Raw genomic sequence first — 23,537 nt, forward strand, 5'->3', positions numbered from 1 at the left:
TCCAATGTGCCTGGTGGCAAGAGCAGGACAGCTCCCTGGTCAGGTGCAGAAGGCAACAGCAAACCATTGTGGCACTTTGCCAAGCATAATCATGGGCCAATCCAGTGGAAGCCACTGAGCGCGATTCTCCACTCCCACGCCGGTTGGGAGAATCGCCTGGGCTGCCAAAATTTCCGGGGACGCCGGTCTGACGCCCTCCCGTGATTCTCCCAAGCGGCAGGAACGGCCCGGTCGAGTTTCGCGGGCCGCAGGCCGGAGAATCGCAGGAGACACCGAAAATGATCACCAATGTCCTTTAGGGGGTGGTACCTAAAGGAGGAGGAGGAGGAAGAGAATGAAAGTGTCTGTAATGTTTTAATGATTGTGATAAATCACAGAAAATAAACTCAGACATTTCCTTGTTTCGGATATTCTCAGAACAAAGTTAAGAATTTTGTAAAGTTTTTAAATGCCTCTAAATTTCACACATAGCCTCCAAAGGGTTAAGGCTGTGCAGAGGAGGAATGCACGCATAGTTTTGCTCCGATTTCCACATTTCAATTTCTTGAGATCGTGTTCAGAGTAAAGCATTTCTAGATGGGGGGAAGAAGAAAATGAGAGGCAGTACATCCCTGTTGACTCATGTGCGCTTCCTTCAGGGTAATTAGGGAGCGGTAGCACCTTGAACAAGGAGCTGCCTTCTCAGCCAGAGAGATTTGACTGACACGGGAATATCACTAAAAGAGCCAGAGAGAAATATTCATTGGACAGTCAACTGAAGGATTTTTTAAAAATACATCTGAGTAGTTCCTCTTTTTCTTCCATTTTTGAAAAAAATTATATATTTTGGTGAACTTGATCACTCACCACCTTGCAGAATCGCGGTATTAAAGCATGTTCAGGTGAAATATAAAATGGCTTAAACGCAGAATAAAGTTGTCTCTCTATTGTGCTAATTAGCACCACTTCCTACAGCTACTTGATTCATTATCTATAATGCATACATCAGACACTTTGAGTAACTTCCTGAAGATAATTATGAATTCCATTTCAACTAAGGCTGAATAATGGCTGTGTTGAAATGATCAAATTTATTTTATGTTACAGCAGACAAACAGATTGCATCCTGTACTTTGGTGTAGGTTGCGAGATGAAAGGGCACCAGTCCAATATGCCACTTAATCTCCCAAGACTCTTGATTATTGAGCAATGTTCTTCCGTTCCTTATCATATGTCATCTCAGCTCGATCCCTCTTTCCTTGGATGAATTGCACCCAAACATGCATGAATGCTATTCAGAAACTGGTACCTAAAAATGTACATATACCCTAGGGTAGGTAATATGCTACTAATCTACTTTCTCATCCAATGAATATCTCCTTCCTCTGCTCAACAAGGACACCGCTGAGGTTGGAAACTTAATGCGTGGAAGGTCGAGACACCAAACAAAGTATCAGACCACTTTGTGGTGCAGATAATTCTAACGTTATTATTGCCGCGAAGTGCGGTGACAAAGTACTTTAAATCACACATCAGGGGCTGGGTTCCTGCACCCCGATGGCAAAATCGTGTTCGGCGACGGGACGGAGATACCGTTTTCCTGCACGAAATTGGGACCGGAGCAGATTCCGCTATTCTCCGCCCCCTGAAAAGCGGCGTACTCCCCATTGCCTTAGGCCTGCCCCGCTATTCTCCATCCCCGACCGGCCGAATTCCCCACAGCGTGGTTCTAACATAGTCCTGTCATTCGCGAACCTCGTGAGGCGGCTGCGGACTCAGTCCGGGGCCGCCACAGTTAGGGGAGGGACGATCGGAGGGCAGGGGGGCTTCATTCGGGACTGGGGGCTATGTGTGCGGGCAGTCTAGGGTGCACGAGCGGCCGATGCGGGGCACTATTTTGGCAGTCCAGGTCTGTGGGCTGAGTCCGCCATGGAGCACTGCGCGGCCGCTGGAGGCTGCCGCTGTGCGCATGCGGGGCCACTGCCCCAGAAGTGCGAGGGGGTCCGTATCAGCAGCTAGAGCTGCGAGTTCTAAGACAGCTGCCTGCTAGCCCCTTGAAGACGGTGAATATGTGGCCTTTTGACGCCAGTTTTCCTAGCATAAAAAAAAGTTTTCACGACGGCATGGGGACATAGTCCCAAAAACAGAGAATCCAGCCCCAGATATTCACTGGGTCAAGCTACAGTTTTAAGAAAGCACCAAGTGTGGTGATGTGCATCAATGTAAATGCATATAGGCTAGCTAGACACTAGAGGGAGCACCAAAGACATCACACACACACTCAACCAATAGATCAGGTAGATAGGACACGACCAATGGACATTCACGATACACACGGAGGTGACACGACCACAGGGGGGCATTACACCAACCCATATATAAAGGACACCACACACATAATCTGCCTCTTTCCAGTGGAGACAGTCAGTGAGTACAGACACAGGGTTGATTCAATATTACACCGACCACGTGGATTGCAGCAACTGGTTAGTCAGTTTGGGTAGCTATAGTAGGATTAGCAGTAGTGTCGAACCCGAGTAATGGAAGTGTAAATAGTTTAATAAACATGTTGAAGGTATCTCCACGTCTGAAATTTCCTTTGTCAAGTTGCTTATGTTGCTTATGAAGCTGCTTATGTTACACCTACAACATAACAAATCACCAAGAATTCAATTTCTTTTTGAAGTAACTTTTTTTTAAGGATAAACATCAGCCTTCTGCTGTTCAGGAGGTAATATTTTTTGCAAAGTAAACCGGTCAATGGAAGGTGTGTTCATAATGTGGCCAATCAGACTGATTACCAGCCTGTAAATCCTTCCGATAGGCCTGACCGCATGCGGTAAGAGCTGGAGGATTACCTGGTCAGCCACATTGCAGAAGGCAACAGCAAACCACTGCAAGCACAATCACGGATCAATTCAATGGAAGTCCAAGGTCACCAATGAGCTCTTAGGGCATGGTACCTTAAGGAGGAGGAGACCGGCCAAACGATAAGGCAATCTACTCAGTTTGTTACCCAAACGTTAAGCCTTAAAGGTTTGTCTCAGTTTCTGTTTAAAGTGAAATATTAGACTGTGGACAATGACCTTATTGTTTCTATGTCTATTTTAGACATAAACTATTATCAGTGAAAAGAAGTTATCAATATCCTGATGACCAGACAGATGTTTTTGCAAGAGAACCATTTGTTGTGTGGTTTTCATCTCCTTTTACCAGTAAGTTACTCTTTTTCTTTCACATACAAAATAGTTATGTTCATGTAGAAGTAAAAAGATGAGGAATATCTCTGGGCAGATCAGGCTGATTGCTCGATGACGCCCACAATAATTTTGTTCTTGATTTTAGGGGAATAAATAACATGGTTTCCTGCACTTTGATATTTCCCTGCAGTGTTTCCTCAGGACCATTTATTAGCTGTCCAGATATGGAGGAATTCTGATGTCACATGCAAATTATAGAATCCCGATAGTGCAGAAGAGGATATTTGGTCCATCAAGACTGCCCCAATCCTCCGAAAGAGCACCCTACCTGGGTCCACTCCCCTGCCCCATCTTCGTACTCAATTTGTCTCACTTGGCTAGACAACTGGTTCGTGATGCAGAGTAAGGCCAGCAGCGTGGGTTCATATCCACGGTTATTCATGAAGACCTCGTCTTTTCAACCTTGCCCCTGTGGTGATCCTTGGGTTAAATCACCACCAGTCAGCTCTCCCCCTCAAAGGGGAAAGCAGCCTCTGGTCATCTGGGACTACGGTGACTTTACCTTGCCTATCTCATAACCCCGCACATTGATCATGGCCAATCCACTTAACCTGTACATCTTTGGATTGAGAGGAATCCAGAGTACCCGGAGGAAACCCACGCAGACACGGGGAGAAATTGCAAACTCCACACAGACAGTCGCCCAAGGCTGGAATTGAACTCAGGTCCCTTGCTCTCTGAGGCAGCAGTACTAACCACTGTGCCACCGTGTCGCCCCTATCTGATCTGATCTGAAGATATCTAAATTCACTCAATTCAATTTTGACAATTTGGTAGAACTGAGGTAAAGCCAGATGGGAAGTGGGTGGTGAGGGTGGTGTTTATTTATTACCCAAGCAGAAAGAAATGATATTTTTTGTATTGGTTTATGCTTATAATTACATAATTAGTTAAATGAAACAGTATAAATTAAGCAGGACAGAAAGGGAAGATGCCGGGTGGGATTTTCCATCCCGGGACGCCCAGAATGCATTCCCCGATGGGACAGAGAATTGGGCATCGGGCACTGACCTGAACACCATGCTCCCACCACAACTGGCGACATGAACACCTGTATATCAAGTATCATGAGAATAACCAGTCAGAGAATCAACACATGCTGTATTTGACATTTTGAAAGGTTACTTAATTAAACCTGGATTTCACACACTTTGGTTTCATTCCAATCCCCAGAGAGACTGGTGACTTTGAAAAAGAGGTTTGAATTCCCAAATGCTGACTTAAAGGAATCTCCCAACAGGATTTCAAGTTTTAACACACAAAACTAAAAGGAACAGGACGGCATGGTGACACAGTGGTTAGCACTGCTGCCTCACGGCACCAAGGACCCAGGTTTGATCCCGGCCCTGGGTCACTGTATGTGTGGAGTTTGCACATTCTCCCCATGTCTGCGTGGGTCTCACCCCCACAACCCAAACACATGCAGTGTAGGTGAAATGGCCACGCTAAATTGCTGCCCCTTAATTGGAAAACAGAATCAAATACTCTAAATTTATTTAAAAAACACAAACTAAAAGGGACATCAAGAAACAATACTTAATAGGCAACTAAAACACTGAATAAAAGAAAAGTTATCCCACTTTTAACTGTTAACATGACAGAAAACGCCATCTCAGTTATACTTTTGTCCCAAACTCCACAGAATAACAGGACCAAGTCCAAAATCACTCTCATCTTCCAATAGGTTTTCTCCTCCCTGTTTCGCCAGGTTGTAACATCAGATGGCCATCAAAAGACGCTTCTCTCAGTTTTTGGAGAATTTCCAAACCAACTGCCATTAGTGAGGCCTATCCCTGGTGATTCCGTCCCTGGTCACGCCAGGACACTAGGCGAGGCTTTTATCTCTCTGCGAGGTCACTCACTCTCTCTTATGTCACAAAGAAAGTCTGTCCACAATTAACCTAGCTACTCTTGCCTTTGTTACAGGATACATTGCACCCCTTGCTCCCATCAAGTCTCTATCCCCATGGCAACCAATCCACCCAGGCTTGTTGTTGGACACAATTTGAAGCAGATCACATGACCCTCTTCAGTCCTCCATTTTATCTTGAATTAAAGTGACAGTCCAAAACATAGTTGTTTTATAAAACCGTCCATTCATAATTATTTTTATTTTCCTTCCGAAGCTCTGCCGCATTTCAAAAGAGAATTGGATAAGCGCCTGAAGAGAACTAAAATTGCAGGACGACGGGAAAAGGGCAGGGGAGTGGGACTCGTTGAGCTGATCTTGCAGAGAGAGCTAGCATTCACACAGCAGGTTGAACGGCTTCCTTCTGTGCTTCTATGATTTGACATTAATGGGTTTGATCATTTCTTTCTATTTCAATAAGGCACAATTGCCATATCTAAAAATGTGTAATTAACAGATACATAAAATTTTTGTAATAATTCAATGCTTTTGACATTCCTCAAGCTGTAAAAGATTTTGTCATTATCCCTCAACACACATCGCCAGAATCATCAGTCAGTGAAATTAACGCTTTATACGATGTTTACACGGAGATGAAGGCGCGCTGGAGAGCAAAGGTACTTGTAAATTGTTTCTTAAATGGACTAGTGACAATGATGATTGGACTTTGATCATATTATTCATAAGAACAGGAGGCCATTGGTTCCTTGAACCTGCTCCATTATGCAATAAGAACATAGCCAAACCTCTACATCAATACCATCTTCTCACACATAGTTCTTGACTCTCTAATGTGTCCAAAGTCTATTGACCTCAGTCTTGAATTTACTCATTGACCAGTCGTCTGGGGCAGAGAATTCCAAAGATTAACAACCCTCTGAGTGAAGAAAATCCTCCTCATCTCTGTCATACATGCCTCACCCATTTGCTGACACTGCGACCCCCTAGTTCAAGGCTTTCCAGCCAGTGAAAACAACCTCCAGGATCCATCCTGTGAAGCTGCAATTTACTAAAAAGATGGCAATAGAGGCAAAATCTGACTTCAGAAGCTCATTCCACAGAACAAGATGACTGATATTTCACAAAAACGACAGTGAATGACAACTGCAGATGTAAAATTTGTACCAAACGTTGCCATAACAAATTGGGCGGAGAAGAGTTTACACAGACAGAGGTGGGCGGAGGGACAGACCGATGGAGGGACAAACAAACAAAGGGATGGATGGAGGGATGGAGAAAATGTATTTATAAAGGGCTTGCCTCAAGCACGTCTGCCTCATAGTTACACTTCAAAATGATTCATTTTACTACACAACGCAGAGTGTGTCATATTTAGGAAGGATCAAACAGTCATGATCAACCAGAGGTTGTGGTCGACATTGGTACCAATGACATAGGTAGTAAAGGAATTAAGCCCTGAAAGTATATTTCAGTGAGCTAGGAAAGAAATAAAAAAGCAGAACTTCAAAATCTTAGGATTACTTCCATTGCCACATCCTAGTGAGTACAAAGTCAATGAGCATGTAGCTGTTGAGATGGTGCAGGAGGGAAGGCTTTAGATTTCTGAGGCATTGTGACTTGTTCTGGGCAGTTGGTGCCTGTACAAGGAGGATGGGTGTCGAGGAAATTATCAATCAGTACTTCAAGTTTTCGCCAAGGGTCTTTTAATTAAGCATGAATTCATGGAGGGCTGGATAGACTCAAGTCATTCCAAAATGCCCTGCCTTACAGAGCTAAAAGCACATATTTATATGATGCAGTAAACAGTATCTGGGACAAAGCCACGGCTTTAGAGTAGAGAGAGAGAGAGAGACAGAAAACAAGCAGCCGGAGCCATGTTTTAATAATAAACCTTGGGAAATGAGCTGTCCCTTTCCTAAGCAAGATAGAAATTAAAAATCATGGTGTCAGCAAAACAATGTGCAGCTGTACATTGTTTACATTGTATGACTTTCTGACTATTTCATGCAGAACTCTTGGCTGAAATAAGGCTAAATATCCATCATACTTTGCCAAGTGCCTATTCTCATGAAATGTAGTCAAGTAGCTAGTGAAAATGAATACCCTTAAGCAGGCAACTAATCCGCACATTAAAGTCCCTTCCACAATTCCCTCCTTGTTGATCTTACTGTTAGTACATTACCGTGTCCTCCGCAGCAAAGGGTGGGTTATAATGTAAGGATAATGGATGTATGACAGGCTCTTGATTGTTAAGATTCTGGGACCACGGAGGCAATGCTGACATACGCGCCCCTATACCCTGAAAGCATCCTGAGCAACATTTAAATAGTAACCTTACGACAATCAGGATTACAACGGTGATTATAATCCAAAACACAATCCTCTGTCTTCACGATCCCAACCACTCACAGCTAAAGTCACATCCCACATCCTCATGTAATCGTGCTACCTCTCTACGAATGTGATCCACCAGGTTATCAATTTTCTCTGAGTTATCAGGGATGTATGTGCAGCAGTCACTTCCAATCAGGGCACAAGTACCTCCCTTTTCAGCTAGCAAGAAGTCAAGGGCCATTCTATTCTGCAGGGCAACCACCCTCATAGCAACCATCTCAGTTTCTATCTGGTGAACAGCTTCTGCAGTATCATTAGCTACCTGCTCAAGAATGTCTCGTAGCTCGTGTAGTTCGCATGCATTAGTGGTTATCCCTAATGGTGGTATCATTATTCCCAGCATTTGTGCCCATGTCATAATACTTTGTGTCGTCCTGTGATGGGGATGGTCCTGCAATTGCTGAATGTGATGCACATAAGGGACTACATATCCCAAATAGCATGAGCTTTCCAATTTTCTGGTAACCATGGGTAAGCCTTATGGCCACAGATAAAATGCGTGCTGTTATATGCGGTCAGGTTTCCTTTACTATCAGTCATCTTTAGTCTAATCTGATCCCCTCCCCAGGAGCCTCCACTAGTTCGATTTTCAACTCCTGACCAGTCAAAGTTGAATAGTCCTTTAGCTGTAAGGTGGAGCATAGGGGGTTGCCAATTCAAGTCTGATCACACTGACTCGAGCCTACTGAGCGGGTCCCATATGTTTTATGTTTCCGAAAGCATATGCTACCCTTTGGGACTCCAGTGTAATTGGGAAGGATCAAACAGGGCGGCTGGCGTGTTACATTAAACCTAAGCCACCACCATCCTTTAAACCTATTCATATCATATCCAGCTGATCTCCAATCTAGCATATCTTGTGTATTTTCACCACACCCTGTATTATTTCATCTTAGGGCCCATTCTGCTATCTCGTTACTAATAATAATAATAAAATAATAATTGCTTATTGTCACAAATAGGCTTCAATGAAGTTGCTGTGAAAAGCCCCTAGTCGCCACATAACGGTGCCTGTTCGCGGAGGCCGGTACGGGAATTGAACCCCGTGCTGCTGGCCTTGTTCTGCATTAAAAGGCAGCTGTTTAGCCCACTGTGCTAAACCAGCCCCAGACTAGTGAATGGGATAGGTCGCACAGGGATGCCCTCTGCCGAGCATCTAGGAATTTGTGTACAAACCCAACAACAGGATTTATTTACCCTCTCTACGTATGAGTGGGACATGTATATTAAGGTGTTAGTATGCAGTTTACCCTCTACATGATGTTGGATTAATATGAAAATACATAAAAACAGCAGCGCCGTCATTCTCTTCGGGGCAGCGTTTCACTAATGCTCTCAACGTTCAGAATTATGTAGTTTACATCGAGTTGCGTGGATCCAATCTGGCTTTTCTTTTACTTTAACGGCTGTTCAGGTTTTAGCAGCACTTGGTAGGGTCCTTTCCACCTAGGAGAAAAAGAATCTTTGTTTAATGCTTTCACATGTACTTGATCTCCAGGTTTAAAAGTGTGTATATTTCCCTCTTTTGGATGCATCTGAGCCTGTCGCACCTTTTCATGTATTTTTCCAATGGTTTCACACATGGCCTGGGCATATTTGAGAGATGCCTCATCTGCCCATATTAAGGCTACTGCCGCCGGAGTCATTGGGGGTTTTGTTCCAGTTGTCATGGGACGTCCCATTAATATCTCATAGGCGATTAAGCCCATATTGCGATTCTTCTGATTTCTCAGGGCATACATTACTATAGGTATGGTAACTGGCCATGGCAGTCCATTTTGTTGACACACTTTTGTAACTGCAGTTTTAATTATTTCATTCGCCCTTTCCACCATCCCTGAGGATTGCGGCTGATATGGGATATGCAATTTCCAATCGTATCCCATAGCTTCTGTGAGGGCTTTGGTCAATTTGCTAGTGAAATGAGTTCCCCTGTCACTGTTAATACCGATTGATATCCCAAACCTAGGTATTATTTCCTTCAACAGAATATTTACCACTGTTCTAGCATCATCTCTTTTGGTTGGAAAAGCCTTTACCCACTGTGAAAACATGTCCACTATCACCAGCATGTATTTAAATCCCTTAGCCGTCGGCATGTGTACAAAATCTATCTGCACATTTTCAAAAGGCATTTTGGGCTGTGGGAGATGATCAAAGACAGCGGGTGTTTTGCCCCGATTATTCCTCTGACAAATCATACATGTACGGGCTACTTTTTCAATTGTTACCGTAATACCTGGAGCATACCATTGTTGACATATGGCATGTGTCATCCCTCCTTTGCCCACATGAGCCTGCCCATGAGCAAGGCGTCATAGTGGCAAAAACAGACTTCTGGGGCATACTGCACGGGTATTTCTTGGCTGAAATGAGGCTAAATAACCATCATGCTTTGCCAAGTGCCTATTCTCATGAAATATAGTCAAGCAGCTAGTTAAAACGAATACCCTTAAGCAGGCAACTAATCCGCATACTAAAGTCTCTTCTACAATGGGTTAAGCCTTAACAAAACCAGGACCAATATCCTCACAGGCAGATTTGCTGGTGCTATTGGGAGGGTTTAAACTAGCTTGGCAGGGGTGTGAGAACACGAGAGGGAAATCACATAAGAGAGAAACAAAGTTAAAATTGGTAGTGTTTCGATCCAAGTTGATGTTACTACTGGACCGGAAAATCCCAGAATGGAACCATGGCTCAAAAAACTATCTTTTATTATTTTAGAAAATGTGGAAAAACCGAGTCACAGGACTGCCAATTAGCTTTTAACAACAAGAAAAACCATTCATTATACATGAAACGTTTGACTATAATACATTCCAACTTGTCTTCACAAATGTTCACAGATTTTAAGGATAACACAAGTTACAAAATATGTCTTATGCTATAACATTCTCTGTAAATACAGAGTCCCTTTAATCAGGTCGCCTGAGGTCAGACACACTCCACTCTGAAACCAAGTGGCCGATGTCATCTAATCAAACTTCTGTGGATTTCTCCACAAATCCCCCCAAATAATTCTTACACCATGAGCCAACTAATCTCACTGGACCCCGGCTTCCACATGAGTGATTTCAAGCTCCATTTTCAATAAGACATTCTTCAGAAGCTTCTTTCAAACAGGGCTTTCTCTCAACTGTTCCCAACAAGGATCCATCTCCAGGTTTTCCAACTATCCTTTCAAACAAACATTTTTCTCAGCCGTTTTAGTAAGGAAATTCCTCTAGGTTTTCCAAATCTCCTTTCAGTATTCTTTTGTCTGGAATACATTCAAGCTTTCACAAAAAATCTCAGAGATCCAGGCACATTTGCTTCAACTATGACTTCACAAGATATCAGAAACCTTAAAAATACTGAAAATATCTCTCTGGCTTCTCACAAGCCAACCCATTCTTAGCTCTGTCTGTGGCTTCACTGAAAAGTATCCTGTTCCAGTTTCTTCTGTTCTTTTAACTTCAGGCTTCCTTCTCTCCTCTAGTCTCTTCTCTCCTCTAGTTTTACCAGCTATTCTTTCTGCATTTGCTTCATAGGATCCTTACAGTGCAGAAGGAGGCCATCCTGCCCATTGAGTCTCCACCAACCCACAAAAAGAGCACTCTACCTACGCCCACTCCCCCGCCCTATCCCCATAACCCCGTGCATTGGCCATGGCCAATCCATCTAACCTGCACATCGTTGGACTGGAGGAGGAAACCGGAGCACCCAGAGGAAACTTATGCAGACACAAGAAGAACGTGCAAACTCCACACAATCACCCAAGGCTGGAATTGAACCAAGGTCCCTGACACCGTGAGGCAGCAGTGCTAGCCACTGTGCCACTGTGACACCTTCCTTGCCCCTTACTCCATTGTATGAGTTTTCTTCTGGCAAAGCTGTGAAAGATGTTCTCTCTCTCACTAAGCGTCTTATACCCTGGTTTCCTGTTAAAACTAAACTTAATAAGGCCTTTTCCCTAAAAGTGGCCCCTTGTTGGTAAGCAACAGCTCATTCTTTTTCCGATCTCTTATTTACTTTACACTCCGTAAACTCTCTCAGCACAATAGAAACACAGTTTGAACTGAAACCAAAAACCCCATATATGCCTTTGTCTAACTAGAGTTTTACCCTTATACAAAAACACCAAATTAAACTCACTTAAATCCTTATCTTATTTCAAATATCCAACAATACAAACATATATCACTTAAGACTATATCTGATTCATGGCAGTAGAAAGCAAAGTGATAAGTGAAATTGAAACATAGCGGAAACAAAGGCCAGCATCAAATAAAATCAAAATATGGAAAAGTGTTAAACAGGCAACACTACAGGCACTCTATCTGAATACACACAGCATTTAAAACAAGGTAGATGAATTGACAACAGAAACAGGTATGATATCATTGCCTTTATGGAAAGGTGACTCCAGGCTGACTAAGGCAGGGAACTGAATATTCAACTGTGTTTGATCCATCGAAGGACAAGCAAAAAAGGGAAAGGAAGATCAAGATGTAGAATCAGCTTGGGTTGAGCTAAGAAACAGCAAGGGACAACAGCCATTTATGTTTGGGATTATTTAAAAGCCACAAAACAGTGGTCATAATCATGCTAATTAATAATATAATTGTTAAAGAGTTTTTAGGAAAGAGTGACCATAATATGCTGGAATTTTACATTAAGTTTAAAAGTAGCATGCTTCAAACCGATCTAGGGTCTGTAAACTAAACAACAGAAACTATGAAGATTTGTGGAGCAAGTTGCTGTGGTAAATCTGGAAAATAAATTAAAAGATATGATAGAAAAGCAATGGCTAGCCTTTAAAGAATTAAGTCATGGTTTACAACAAATTTACATTCCTTTGAGGCACCCAATAGGAAAAATGATCCACTAGGGGTTAACAAGATAATTTAAAGATACTATCAGATCAAAGAAACAGGATTATAAAATTGACACAAAAAATGCCTGAGAATTGGGAGCATTTTAAAATTCAGCAAGGAGGACCAATAAACTGATAAAGACAGGGAAAATAGAATATGAAAATAAACTAGTGAAAAACATAAAATGAACTGTAAAATCTTCAAACGTATGCAAAAATGAAAAGATTAGCAAAGAGAAATATGGGCCCATTACAGGGAGAGACAGGATAATCTATAATGGGGAATAAGGAAATGGCAGAAAAACTAAACCATTATTTTGTCTCGATCTTTACAGAGGAAAATGCAAAAAGCCTCCCAAAAATACTAGGGAACCAAGGGACTAGTAAGAATGGAAGAACTGAAAGAAATTAGTATTAGTATAAAAATAGTACTGGGTAAATTAATGGAACAGAAAGTTTGTAAATCCCTGGGCCTGATTATCAACATCTCAGAATGTTGAAAGTGGTGACTGTAGAATGCATTGGTGATTATCTTCCAAAACATGATAGATTTTGGAACCGTTCTTGTAGGTTGGCAGATAGCAATTGGAACCCCACTACTTCAGAAAGGAAGGAGAGAGAAAACAGGATTTAAACGCCACTTAGCCCAACATCAGTAGTAGGGAAAATGCCAGAATCTATTATTGTTACAGACAGGAGGGGGGTTAATTTAAACAGCACTCATTTCTGCTCTCACCACTTGTCTATAAGCAACAGCTGTTCTGATTTGCTTCCCCCTTCATGAGCAATGATATATTTCCCAACCCCTCAGTTGTGGTGTGATTCAATTTTCTATTAATAACACAACAGCAAACCCGAAATAGGATGAACTCAAAGTTTATTTGCACACACTCAAAATGTGGGAGGTGGGTGATGTGTTGGGATCACAAACAGGTCACCAACACTGGAAGTGGTGAAACTCTATTTTATTATAAGGTTAACTATATTAACATACTTGAACTGTGGGTAAACACAATACCAGCTTTAACTGTTGACCCTTGCCTAGTCCTAACCAGGTGATGCACTCAGCACATGGTGAATGTCTGTGTTGCAGGCTGTGAGCTCTGTGCTCCGAGCTGGCTGCTACTAGAATGAGCGGGAACTCTCCTATCCCCTGTCTTTATGGTGCGTGTGCTCTCACTGGTGATTGGCTACGATGTTGTGTATGCTGATTGGTTCCACTGCATGTCCATCAGTGTGTGTGTGTGTGTCTGCACCATAATATACTGGTGTATATTATGACATCCCCCCTTTTATATAAAGAACATGTGCCTGCATGAAAATAAATATCGTGTAGTGAATGTACCTGACTGTGCGTGCGTGATATTTACATGACTATTTTACACGAGGCTAATCTATTTACACGGGAAGGTGCCTGGTGCAGAGAAACAGGGTGTCACATCAACAGCGCAATGAACATTATATACAAACTACTGGAACGATGAAACAGGATAACAGAACAGATCAAAGAGTCCAACATTGTAAAACTCATAAGTCAAGTCTCTGAGGTGGGCGACGAATTCTGGTTGACCGCCTCAAGGGTTGGTCAGGAGCCACCGGCTGAGGAACGGGCTGGGCCGCGGCAGAGTGAGGAGGATGCAGAGTATTCGGAATCTCCACATATTCCAGGTTGGGGACAACAGGAGGGCATGGCACCAGTGGAGGATCACGTAGCGAGCGTGGAACGAGATGAAGGGCACGCCGATTGCGGCGGCGAATGGAACCATCTGGCAGACGAACCAGGAACGAGCGGGGAGACACCTGCCGAAGAATCACAGCAGTTGCAGACCAGCCACCCTCCAGAAGATGGATGCGGACGTTGTCAACCAGCGCCAGAGCAGGGAGATCAGTCGCCCGAGCGTCATGCGCTGCCTTGTGTTGTGCACGAGACTGTTGCATCCGCTGAAGGACCGGAACATGGTCGAGGTCTGGGACGTGAATGGACGGCACCGTGGTCCTGAGGGTGCGACCCATAAGCAGCTGGGCTGGCGACAGGCCCGTGGAGAGTGGGGCCGAACGATAGGCCAGCAAGGTGAGGTAGAAGTCGGATCCTGCATTGGCAGCTTTGCAGAGGAGCCGTTTGACGATGTGGACGCCCTTTTCCGCTTTGCCATTGGATTGGGGGTGCAGGGGATTGGATGTCACATGCACAAAGTTGTACCTGCTGGCAAAGTTGGACCATTCCTGGCTCGCGAAGCAGGGGCCATTGTCCGACATCACAGTGAGTGGGATGCCGTGACGAGCAAAGGTCTCCTTGCAGGCACGGATGACCGCCGATGATGTGATGTCGTGCAGGCGTACGACCTCCGGGTAGTTCGAAAAATAGTCAACAATCAGAACACAGTCCCTGCCGAGCGCATGGAACAGGTCAACGCCTACCTCAGACCAAGGGGACGTGATCAACTCATGGGGCTGTAGGGTCTCACGTGGTTGGGCCGGCTGGAACCGCTGACAGGTGGGGCAGTTGAGCACTGTGTTGGCGATGTTCTCATTGATGCCAGGCCAGTACACAGCCTCTCGGGCCCTCCGTCGGCACTTCTCCACGCCAAGATGGCCCTTGTGTAGCTGTTCCAAAACGAGAAGGCGCATGCTGTGCGGGATCACGAGGACACCATCGATTACTGCCAGATCGTCTCTGATATTGTAGAACTGCGGGCATTGGCCCTTGAGCCACCCGTCCGTCATGTGGCACATGACACGCTGTAGTAGGGGGTCATCCGCAGTCTCACGGCGAATGTGGATAAGGCGTTCATCCGTGGCCGGCAGATTGGAGGCCGTGAAGGCCACATGGGCCTCAACCTGGCAGACAAACCCCTCTGGGTCACACGGGGTGTTGACTGCCCTGGACAGAGCGTCAGCTATGATCAGGTCCTTGCGCGGGGTGTATAGGAGCTGGAAATCGTACCACTGGAGTTTAAGCAGAATGCGCTGGAGGCGAGGGGTCATATCATTCAGGTCTTTTTGTTAATGTTGACCAGCGGGCGATGGTCGGTCTCGACAGTGAATGGGGGGAGGCCGTACAAGTAATCATGCAATTTGTCGACCCCAGTCAACAGGCCCAGGCACTCCTTTTCGATCTGCGCGTAGCGCTGTTCCGTGGGGGTCATGGCACGTGACGCATAAGCAACGGGGGCCCATGATGAGGCCTCATCACGTTGCAGGAGCACCGCCCCAATGCCGGATTGGCTGGCATCCGTTGAAATTTTTGTTTCCTTTGTGGGATCAAAAAATGCCAATACCGGGTCCGTGGTAAACTTGGTCTTAAGCTCCTCCCATTCACGCTCGTGGGCGGGAAGCCATTGGAAGTCTGTCGTCTTCCTGACCAGGTTCCGGAGAGCTGTGGTATGGGATGCGAGGTTGGGGATGAACTTCCCCAGGAAGTTGACCATGCCCCAAAATCGGAGGATCGCCTTCTTATCCGCTGCTTCTGCATGGCCGTGATAGCTGCCACCTTGTCCGCATCCGGCCGCACACCCAACCGGGAGATGTGGTCCCCGAGGAACTTGAGTTCCGTCTGACCGAAGGAACATTTGGCTTTGTTGAGACGAAGGCCTTGGTCCCGTATTCATTTGAAAATGCGCTGGAGGTGACTGATATGCTCCTGCGGGGTGGTGGACCAAATGATGATGTCGTCAACATAGGCGCGCACACCCTCAATGCCCTCCATCATTTACTCCATGATCCGGTGGAATACTTCTGATGCCGATATTATCCCAAACGGCATCCTGTTGTAGCAGTATCTGCCAAACGGGGTATTAAAGGTACACAGCTTTCTGCTGGACCTGTCTAGTTGAATTTGCCAGAATCCTTTCGAGGCGTCAAGTTTGGTGAAGATGTTGGCCTGAGCCATCTCGCACGTGATCTCCTCGCGCTTGGGGATAGGGTAATGCTCCCTCATTATGTTGCGATTCAGATCCTTTGGGTCAATGCAGATCCGGAGCTCGCCTGAAGGCTTCTTTACGCACACCATGGAACTGACCCAGTCGGTTGGTTCTGTCACTCTGGAGAGCACTCTTTGGTCTTGGCGGACCTGCAGCTGCTGCTTGAGGCGGTCCGTGAGGGGTGCTGGGACTCTGCGAGGTGCATGAACCACAGGCGTGGCGTCTTGTTTGAGCAGAATTTTGTAAGTGTATGGAAGCGGCGTGCCCATGCCTTCAAAAACATTGCGGTGCTGGTCGATGATGGCATTGAGTTGCGCCCTGAAGTCTGCATCCTGGAAGGCAGATGTATCCTCTGGAGAGAGAGAGTGTACTCGTTGAACGAGGTTTGGGAGTTTGCACGCCTGTGCGCCTAGCAGAGAGTCCTGCGAGGAGCCCACGATCTCGAAGGAAAGGATGGCTTTTCGCGAGATGTGCGTCACTTCGAGTTGGCATGAACCGGTAGCAGGAATGACGTTGCCATTGTAGTCTACTAGTTGGCAGGTTGACAGAAGAATGGTTGGTTTAACCCCAAGGGTCTGAAAGGCTGACCACGCTAGGAGATTAGCGGAAGTACCAGTGTCCAGGCGGAATCATATCTGGGACCTGTTGACAGTCAGGGCGGCACACCACTCGTCGTCTGGATCAATGCTGTGCACCGACAGCGGCTGGTGGTTTTGATTCGGGGACAGCCTGTTCTTTGTTATAACAGCCACTCGAAAAGGCTCCCTCGGGTCCTCGGTGTCACTGATCTGTGGGAAGTCGGAATCGGACTCGGTGAACGTGGGTTGAATTGCCCGAACATTCCTGCGAGGCTGGCTGAAGCGATGCGAATTGGCAGGCTGAGCTGCTCGACAGCAGGCAGCATAGTGGCCAAGTCCGCCACATTGTAGGCATTGTTGTGATTTTGCAGGAAATTGACGCTTTAAATGGGCGGAGCCACAGTTGCCGCACGTCGTGACGTCAGTATGCTCGTCAGTATGGTCCTGTGTGGTGCGCGCCTGCGCATCACGTTCCTCCACGTCACCGTCCCCTCGTTTGGCGCGTACAAGTGCGGGAGGCCGTGAAAAGCGCGCGAAATGGCCGCCCTCATCCAGGCTGCAGCCTTGGAGGTGTTCAATTGTTTGGACCCGTTCCACCTCGTGGGGACCTTGCCGCGCCGTTTCAGCTGCCTGTATGTGGGAGTACCGGCTGGTGGCATTTTCATGCAGGACACAGGTCTCGATGGCAGTCACTAGGGTGAGTTGCTTAATTTTGAGGAGCTGCTGATGCATGGGGTCCGACAGAACACCAAATACGATCTGGTCACGTATCATGGAGTCGGAGGTGGGCCCGTAGCCGCAGGACTGCGCAAGGATGCGGAGGTGTGTTAGAAAGGATTGGAAAGGTTTTGTACTTAACCCTGTTGGGTTATTTTTTCTTTCTCATTATGTTATTGATATTTTATGAAAACCTTTAATAAAAATTATTTTTTAAAAAAAAGAAAGGATTGGAAAGGCTCGTCCTTACCCTGCAAGCGCTGCTGGAACAAGTATCTTTCGAAGCTTTCATTGACCTCTATGCTGAAGTGGGTATCGAATTTGAGGAGAACCGTCTTGTACTTTGTCTTGTCCTCGTCGTCTGTGAATGTGAGGGAGTTGACGATGTGGATGGTGTGTTGCCCGGCCGTGGAGAAGAGCAGAGCAATCTTCCTGGTGTCCGAGGCGTTCTCCATGTCCGTGGCTTCGAGGAAGAGCTGGAAGCGCTGTTTAGAAATCTTCCAATTGACCCCCAGATTGCCGGTGATGCGGAGCGGCGGCGGCGGGTTGATGTTCTCCATACTTCAGGATGCCGGAATGCTGATTAGTTGCAGGTGGGTCTCAGAGGTGCTAGTATGCAGCCACTCCTTGTACCATGATGTGTTGGGTGTTCTGGATCACAAACAGGTCACCAACACTGGAAGTGGTGCAAGTCTATTTTATTATAAGGTTAACTATATTAACATACTTGAACTGTGGGTAAACACAATACCAGCTTTAACTGTTGACCCTTGCCTAGCCCTAACCAGGTGATGCACTCAGCACATGGTGAATGTCTGTGTTGCAGGTTGTGAGCTCTGTGCTCCAAGCTGGCTGCTACTAGAATGAGCGGGAACTCTCCTGTCCCCTGTCTTTATGGTGCATGTGCTCTCACTGGTGATTGGCTGCGGTGTTGTGTATGCTGATTGGTCCCACTGCATGCCCATCAGTGTGTGTATGTCTGCACCATAATATACTGGTGTATATTATGACAGTGGGTTGTCACCTTTCCTCATTTATATTTGTATAGTAAAAGAGGGATAGAGAAAATAACAATTGACAATGCAGAGACTTCTGAGAAAAAAACTATTATTTTGTGTGGGTTTCAGAGTTCAGAATCAAATTCCAATGAAGTATTCCTTCATGTAGTTCAGTGGGTTGAAAACCGTTGCTGTATAATTCACTGAAGGGGTGTTCACTTCAAACAGTGTGATAGGTATGCAGAGATTAATCAGTCTTATAATTAAATTAAATGAAATGAAAATCGCTTATTGTCACAAGTAGGCTTCAAATGAAGTTACTGTGAAATGCCCCTAATCACCACATTCCGGCGCCTGTTCGGGGAGGCTGGCACGGGAATTGAACCGTGCTGCTGGCCTTTCTTGGTCTGCTTTCAAAGCCAGCGATTTAGCTCCGTGCTAAACCAGCCCTTCATTTCAGTCTTATAAGTGATGGTACAGAAGCTCCAGCAAAAACAGTGTAGAAAGGGCCAGGTCTTCAACCTGGGCTGAGATTCTCTTCTGTGAGGTTGCTTATAGGATTTTAGACTGGGATTTTGCAGTCCAACAAGGGAATATTACCGGTTACACTAGAGGTCCCTGCGACATGACTCCACATTTTCTTTGAAAGGGAATATGTATCCCTTATCTGGGTCCCGAGATTGTTAAATGTCCCAACCATTAAGAAATGATCGGAAGGTTGCGAGATCCTTTGTCTTAGCAGACAATAAGCCTCCTGTTGGCCAGCTTCCATTATGAAGTGCAGATGGCCTTTGTATAGTTCTCTTTCAATCTGATCTGTTCAGCTCAGAAGGGGGGTCATTAGTGTTTCTTCAGAGATAATGAGGTGCAGGTTTCTTCAATACTGCCAAGGCTCTATATAATTGGTAGCTTCGAAACTAATGGTAGTATTGGGCAGAAAAAACATGGATTTATGAGAGGGAAATCATATTCATTTTTTTAAGGGTGTAACTAACAGAATAGATAAGGAGAAACAGAACAGTAGATGTGGACTATAATGCGGAAAAATGTGATCAAAAACAGAGATCATTCAATTTCTAGATATTAAAGACATCAAGGGGTACATAGATGGTGCAGGAAAATGGCAGTTAAGTAGAAGAACGGCCATGAACTAGCTTAATAGAAAATCTCTCTGGCCACAGTTCCAGGAGTCCCTCTGCTCCTGCTCTCAGTCAGAAGGATGCCTCTGCATACTTAATACCCTGAACGCTAATGTTCCTATTTGCCAAATACCAACTTCAGCTCAGACCTTATTTCCTGCTACAGCTTCCCTTCACTCAACTGCCTCCAAACACATGTTATATTTCTCAGCTTCTGGTACTTTCCAATGCTAATCAAAAAAGAGGAAATAGATCCGCAGAAAAAATATGGATTTATTTTACCTACATTTTCTGTAGCCATTTTCAGTTTCAATAGGAACATCTAATAACTATCAATCTAGGCTTGTGTTAATACCTAAATCATTATTTACAAAGGCCGCAAGCAACTTACTAATAAAAACCCATTGGCTTTATCCTGTGGCTGCTCATGAGGTATAAAGAGTAGTTATTGCTGTTACACCATGAAATATCTGAACTCAAGCCTCTTTAAAAGGGTGAATTGGTCAATCAGACTTTGAAGTTTGACTTCCTATTAGGGGTCTCCCACATGTTGCTGCTAACTTTAGCCTTAGTTTGATTGCTCTGTTCTATTACCTTTGCTCTTGAGTCGCCAGGTATCTTTCTGATACCGCCACGTGGTTCAAGTCCGAGTAATGATCAATAACCCAACACACCGCTTAGTAAGAGTTAAATCAACGCACATTTATTATATACTTATGCATAAATTCTACGTCTAAGCTACTTCCTACAACTAACAGGCCAATACTTAACTTGGAAATGGCCCACCAGGTCAGGGAAACAAATGGCCTTCCGTTCCGATTCTGAGCCTGCGGGATTCGAAGCTGGTACAGATTGATAGCTAGAAGCGCCTATCTCATAGCGAGCGTTGAAGTAAGACTTACGATTTGAGCGGCTGTTGAAGAGTGCAGAGGGCTAGCAGAAGGGTGCGGAAGGGTGGTAGAAGGGTCGATTTGAACTTGAACTCTATTCTTATAGTCCCCAGTTGCTTCCCGCCTTTCGGGGCGGACCCTATACCTGGTTCCAAGTGATTCGACTTTGTCCCAATCACTTTGATTCGATATTCTCGAATGCTGGAGCGATTCCTTAATCGATGGGCGGTCTTGAGGTGGTCGTTCACCTCCCTTTGTGTCGCCTTCTGTTGGCGCCAAAGAGTCTGGGTTGGCTTTGTGTGTCTAAATTGTTGCACATTGTTCCTGGGGATTGCTCATTAGTATTCAGATGGCTGGTGTTTTGTTGTGCTGATGGCGACAGGTATCGATCTTGTCTGGCCTTCCCAGAGGTGAATACACAGTTTACCTGTTGCTGATTGTTTTAGTCCTGTTGGCTGATTTTCCCATCAGCCTTTGACGTTCGCCATTTTAAATCGGGGTTAGCCATTCTAAATTGGGAGTTAGCCATTTTAACTGGCTACAGTCCCTCCTTGTGATCCTCACGCGAAGCGTGAAGGATCACATCACTATGTTGCTTTCCATTCCCTGACCTGGGGAGGAACACTTCCTTCATGGCCTCTGCACTGACCATAGCTATGCAAACATTTTTTTAAAAAAATATGTTTTATTGAATTTTTTTTCCCAAACAACAATTTTTCCCCTCTTACAAAGCAAACGCAACAATAACAATACAGAAATTTTTAACAATACACAAGTAACAAAACCCCTTTATCTTTGACCCAAACTAAACTAAACCCCCCCTCCCCCCTTCCCCCTGGGTTGCTGCTGCTGGTCATCTGTCTTCCCTCTAACGTTCCCCTAGGTAGTCGAGGAATGGCTGCCACCGCCTGGTGAACCCTTGAGCCGATCCTCTCAGGGCAAACTTTATCTGCTCCAGTTTAAAGAACCCCGCCATATCATTTACCCAGGCCTCCAGTCCAGGGGGTTTCGCCTCCTTCCACATGAGTAGGATCCTGCGCCGGGCTACTAGGGACGCAAAGGCCACAACGTCGGCCTCTTTCGCCTCCTGCACTCCCGGCTCTTCCGCAACTCCAAATAGAGCTAACCCCCAGCCTGGTTTGACCCGGGCCTTCACCACCCGCGAAATCACTCCCGTCACTCCCTTCCAATACCCTTCCAGTGCCGGGCACGCCCAAAACATATGTGCGTGGTTTGCCGGGCTCCCGCCACACCTCCCACATTTGTCCTCCACTCCAAAGAACCTGCTCAATCTTGCTCCCGTTATGTGTGCTCTATGTAGCACCTTAAATTGAATCAGGCTAAGCCTGGCGCATGAGGAAGAGGAATTTACCCTGCTTAGGGCATCAGCCCACATACCCTCCTCTATCTCCTCCCCTAGTTCTTCTTCCCACTTTCCTTTTAGTTCGCCCACCGACTCCTCCCCCTCTTCCCTCATCTCTCGGTAAATCTCTGCCACCTTGCCCTCTCCGACCCACACCCCTGAAAGCACCCTGTCCTGTATCCCCTGTGTCGGGAGCAACGGAAATTCCCTCACCTGTTGTCTAGTAAACGCCCTCACCTGCATACATCTCAAGAAATTTCCCCGGGGCAACTTATACTTTTCCTCCAATGCTCCCAAGCTCGCAAAAGTCCCATCTATAAATAAATCTCCCACCCTCCTAATTCCCAACTGGTACCAGCTCTGAAATCCTCCATCCATTCTTCCTGGGGCGAATCTATGGTTGTTCCTGATTGGGGACCCCACCAGGGCGCCCCGCACCCCTCTCTGTCGCCTCCACTGTCCCCAGATATTCAATGTTGCCGCCACCACCGGGTTCGTGGTAAACCTTTTAGGTGAGATCGGTAGCGGCGCCGTCACCAGCGCCTCTAAACTCGTCCCTTTACAGGACTTTCTCTCCAGTCTTTTCCACGCCGCTCCCTCACCCTCCATCATCCATTTACGTATCATTGCCACATTGGCGGCCCAATAGTAATCGCCCAAGTTCGGTAGTGCCAATCCTCCTCTGTCCCTACTACGCTGAAGGAACCCCCTCCTTACTCTCGGAACTTTCCCTGCCCACACGAAGCTCGTGATGCTCCTGTCTATTTTATTAAAAAAGGTCTTGGTGATTAGTATAGGGAGACATTGAAATACAAATAAGAACCTCGGGAGGACCATCATCTTAATTGCTTGCACCCTGCCCGCCAGCGATAGAGGCTGCATGTCCCACCTCTTGAAGCCCTCCTCCATTTGTTCTACCAACCATGTCAGATTAAGTCTGTGCAAGGTTCCCCAGCTCCTAGCGATCTGAATCCCCAGGTATCGGAAGTTTCTTTCCACTTTCCTTAGAGGCAAGCCTTCTATCTCTCTACTCTGGTCCCCTGGATGTATCACAAATAATTCACTCTTCCCCATGTTTAGCCTATACCCCGAGAAATCCCCGAACCCCCTCAAAATTCGCATAACCTCTATCATCCCCCCCGCTGGGTCCGACACGTATAACAATAGGTCATCCGCGTAAAACGAGACTCGGTGTTCTTCTCCCCCTCTAATCACCCCTCTCCATTTCCTGGAGTCTCTCAACGCCATGGCCAGAGGTTCAATTGCCAACGCGAACAACAATGGAGACAGCGGGCATCCCTGTCTTGTTCCCCTATATAGTCGGAAATACTCCGATCTATGTCGACCTGTAACTACGCTTGCCGTTGGAGCCCCATAAAGAAGTCTAACCCAGCTAATAAACCCGTTCCCAAACCCAAACCTCCTTAACACTTCCCATAAATACTCCCACTCCACCCTATCAAATGCCTTCTCTACGTCCATTGCCGCCACTATCTCTGCCTCCCCCTCCACTGGGGGCATCATTATCACCCCTAATAGTCGTCGCACGTTAACATTCAGTTGTCTCCCTTTTA

General features: G+C 45.8%; 2 protein-coding genes across 2 annotated transcripts in view; one reads left to right on the forward strand and one right to left on the reverse strand.

Annotated features, from left to right (window-relative positions):
* Window positions 1-23,537, forward strand: part of LOC140388363 (deoxyribonuclease gamma-like) — a 60,296-nt gene that overhangs the window by 11,703 nt on the left and 25,056 nt on the right. The window contains exons 4-5 of the mRNA XM_072472409.1: window positions 3,091-3,194; window positions 5,653-5,765. Of these exons, the coding sequence (XP_072328510.1) occupies window positions 3,091-3,194; window positions 5,653-5,765 (217 nt within the window). The remainder of the gene's footprint in view (window positions 1-3,090; window positions 3,195-5,652; window positions 5,766-23,537) is intronic.
* The window catches only part of LOC140388364 (protein SPMIP1), a 59,208-nt gene continuing 42,433 nt past the window's right edge, over window positions 6,763-23,537 (reverse strand). The window contains exon 2 of the mRNA XM_072472412.1: window positions 6,763-8,949. Within this exon, the coding sequence (XP_072328513.1) occupies window positions 8,921-8,949 (29 nt within the window). The 3' untranslated portion in view covers window positions 6,763-8,920. The remainder of the gene's footprint in view (window positions 8,950-23,537) is intronic.

This window comes from Scyliorhinus torazame, chromosome 13 (assembly GCF_047496885.1).
Source record: "Scyliorhinus torazame isolate Kashiwa2021f chromosome 13, sScyTor2.1, whole genome shotgun sequence".
Classification (NCBI taxonomy): Eukaryota; Metazoa; Chordata; class Chondrichthyes; order Carcharhiniformes; family Scyliorhinidae; genus Scyliorhinus; species Scyliorhinus torazame.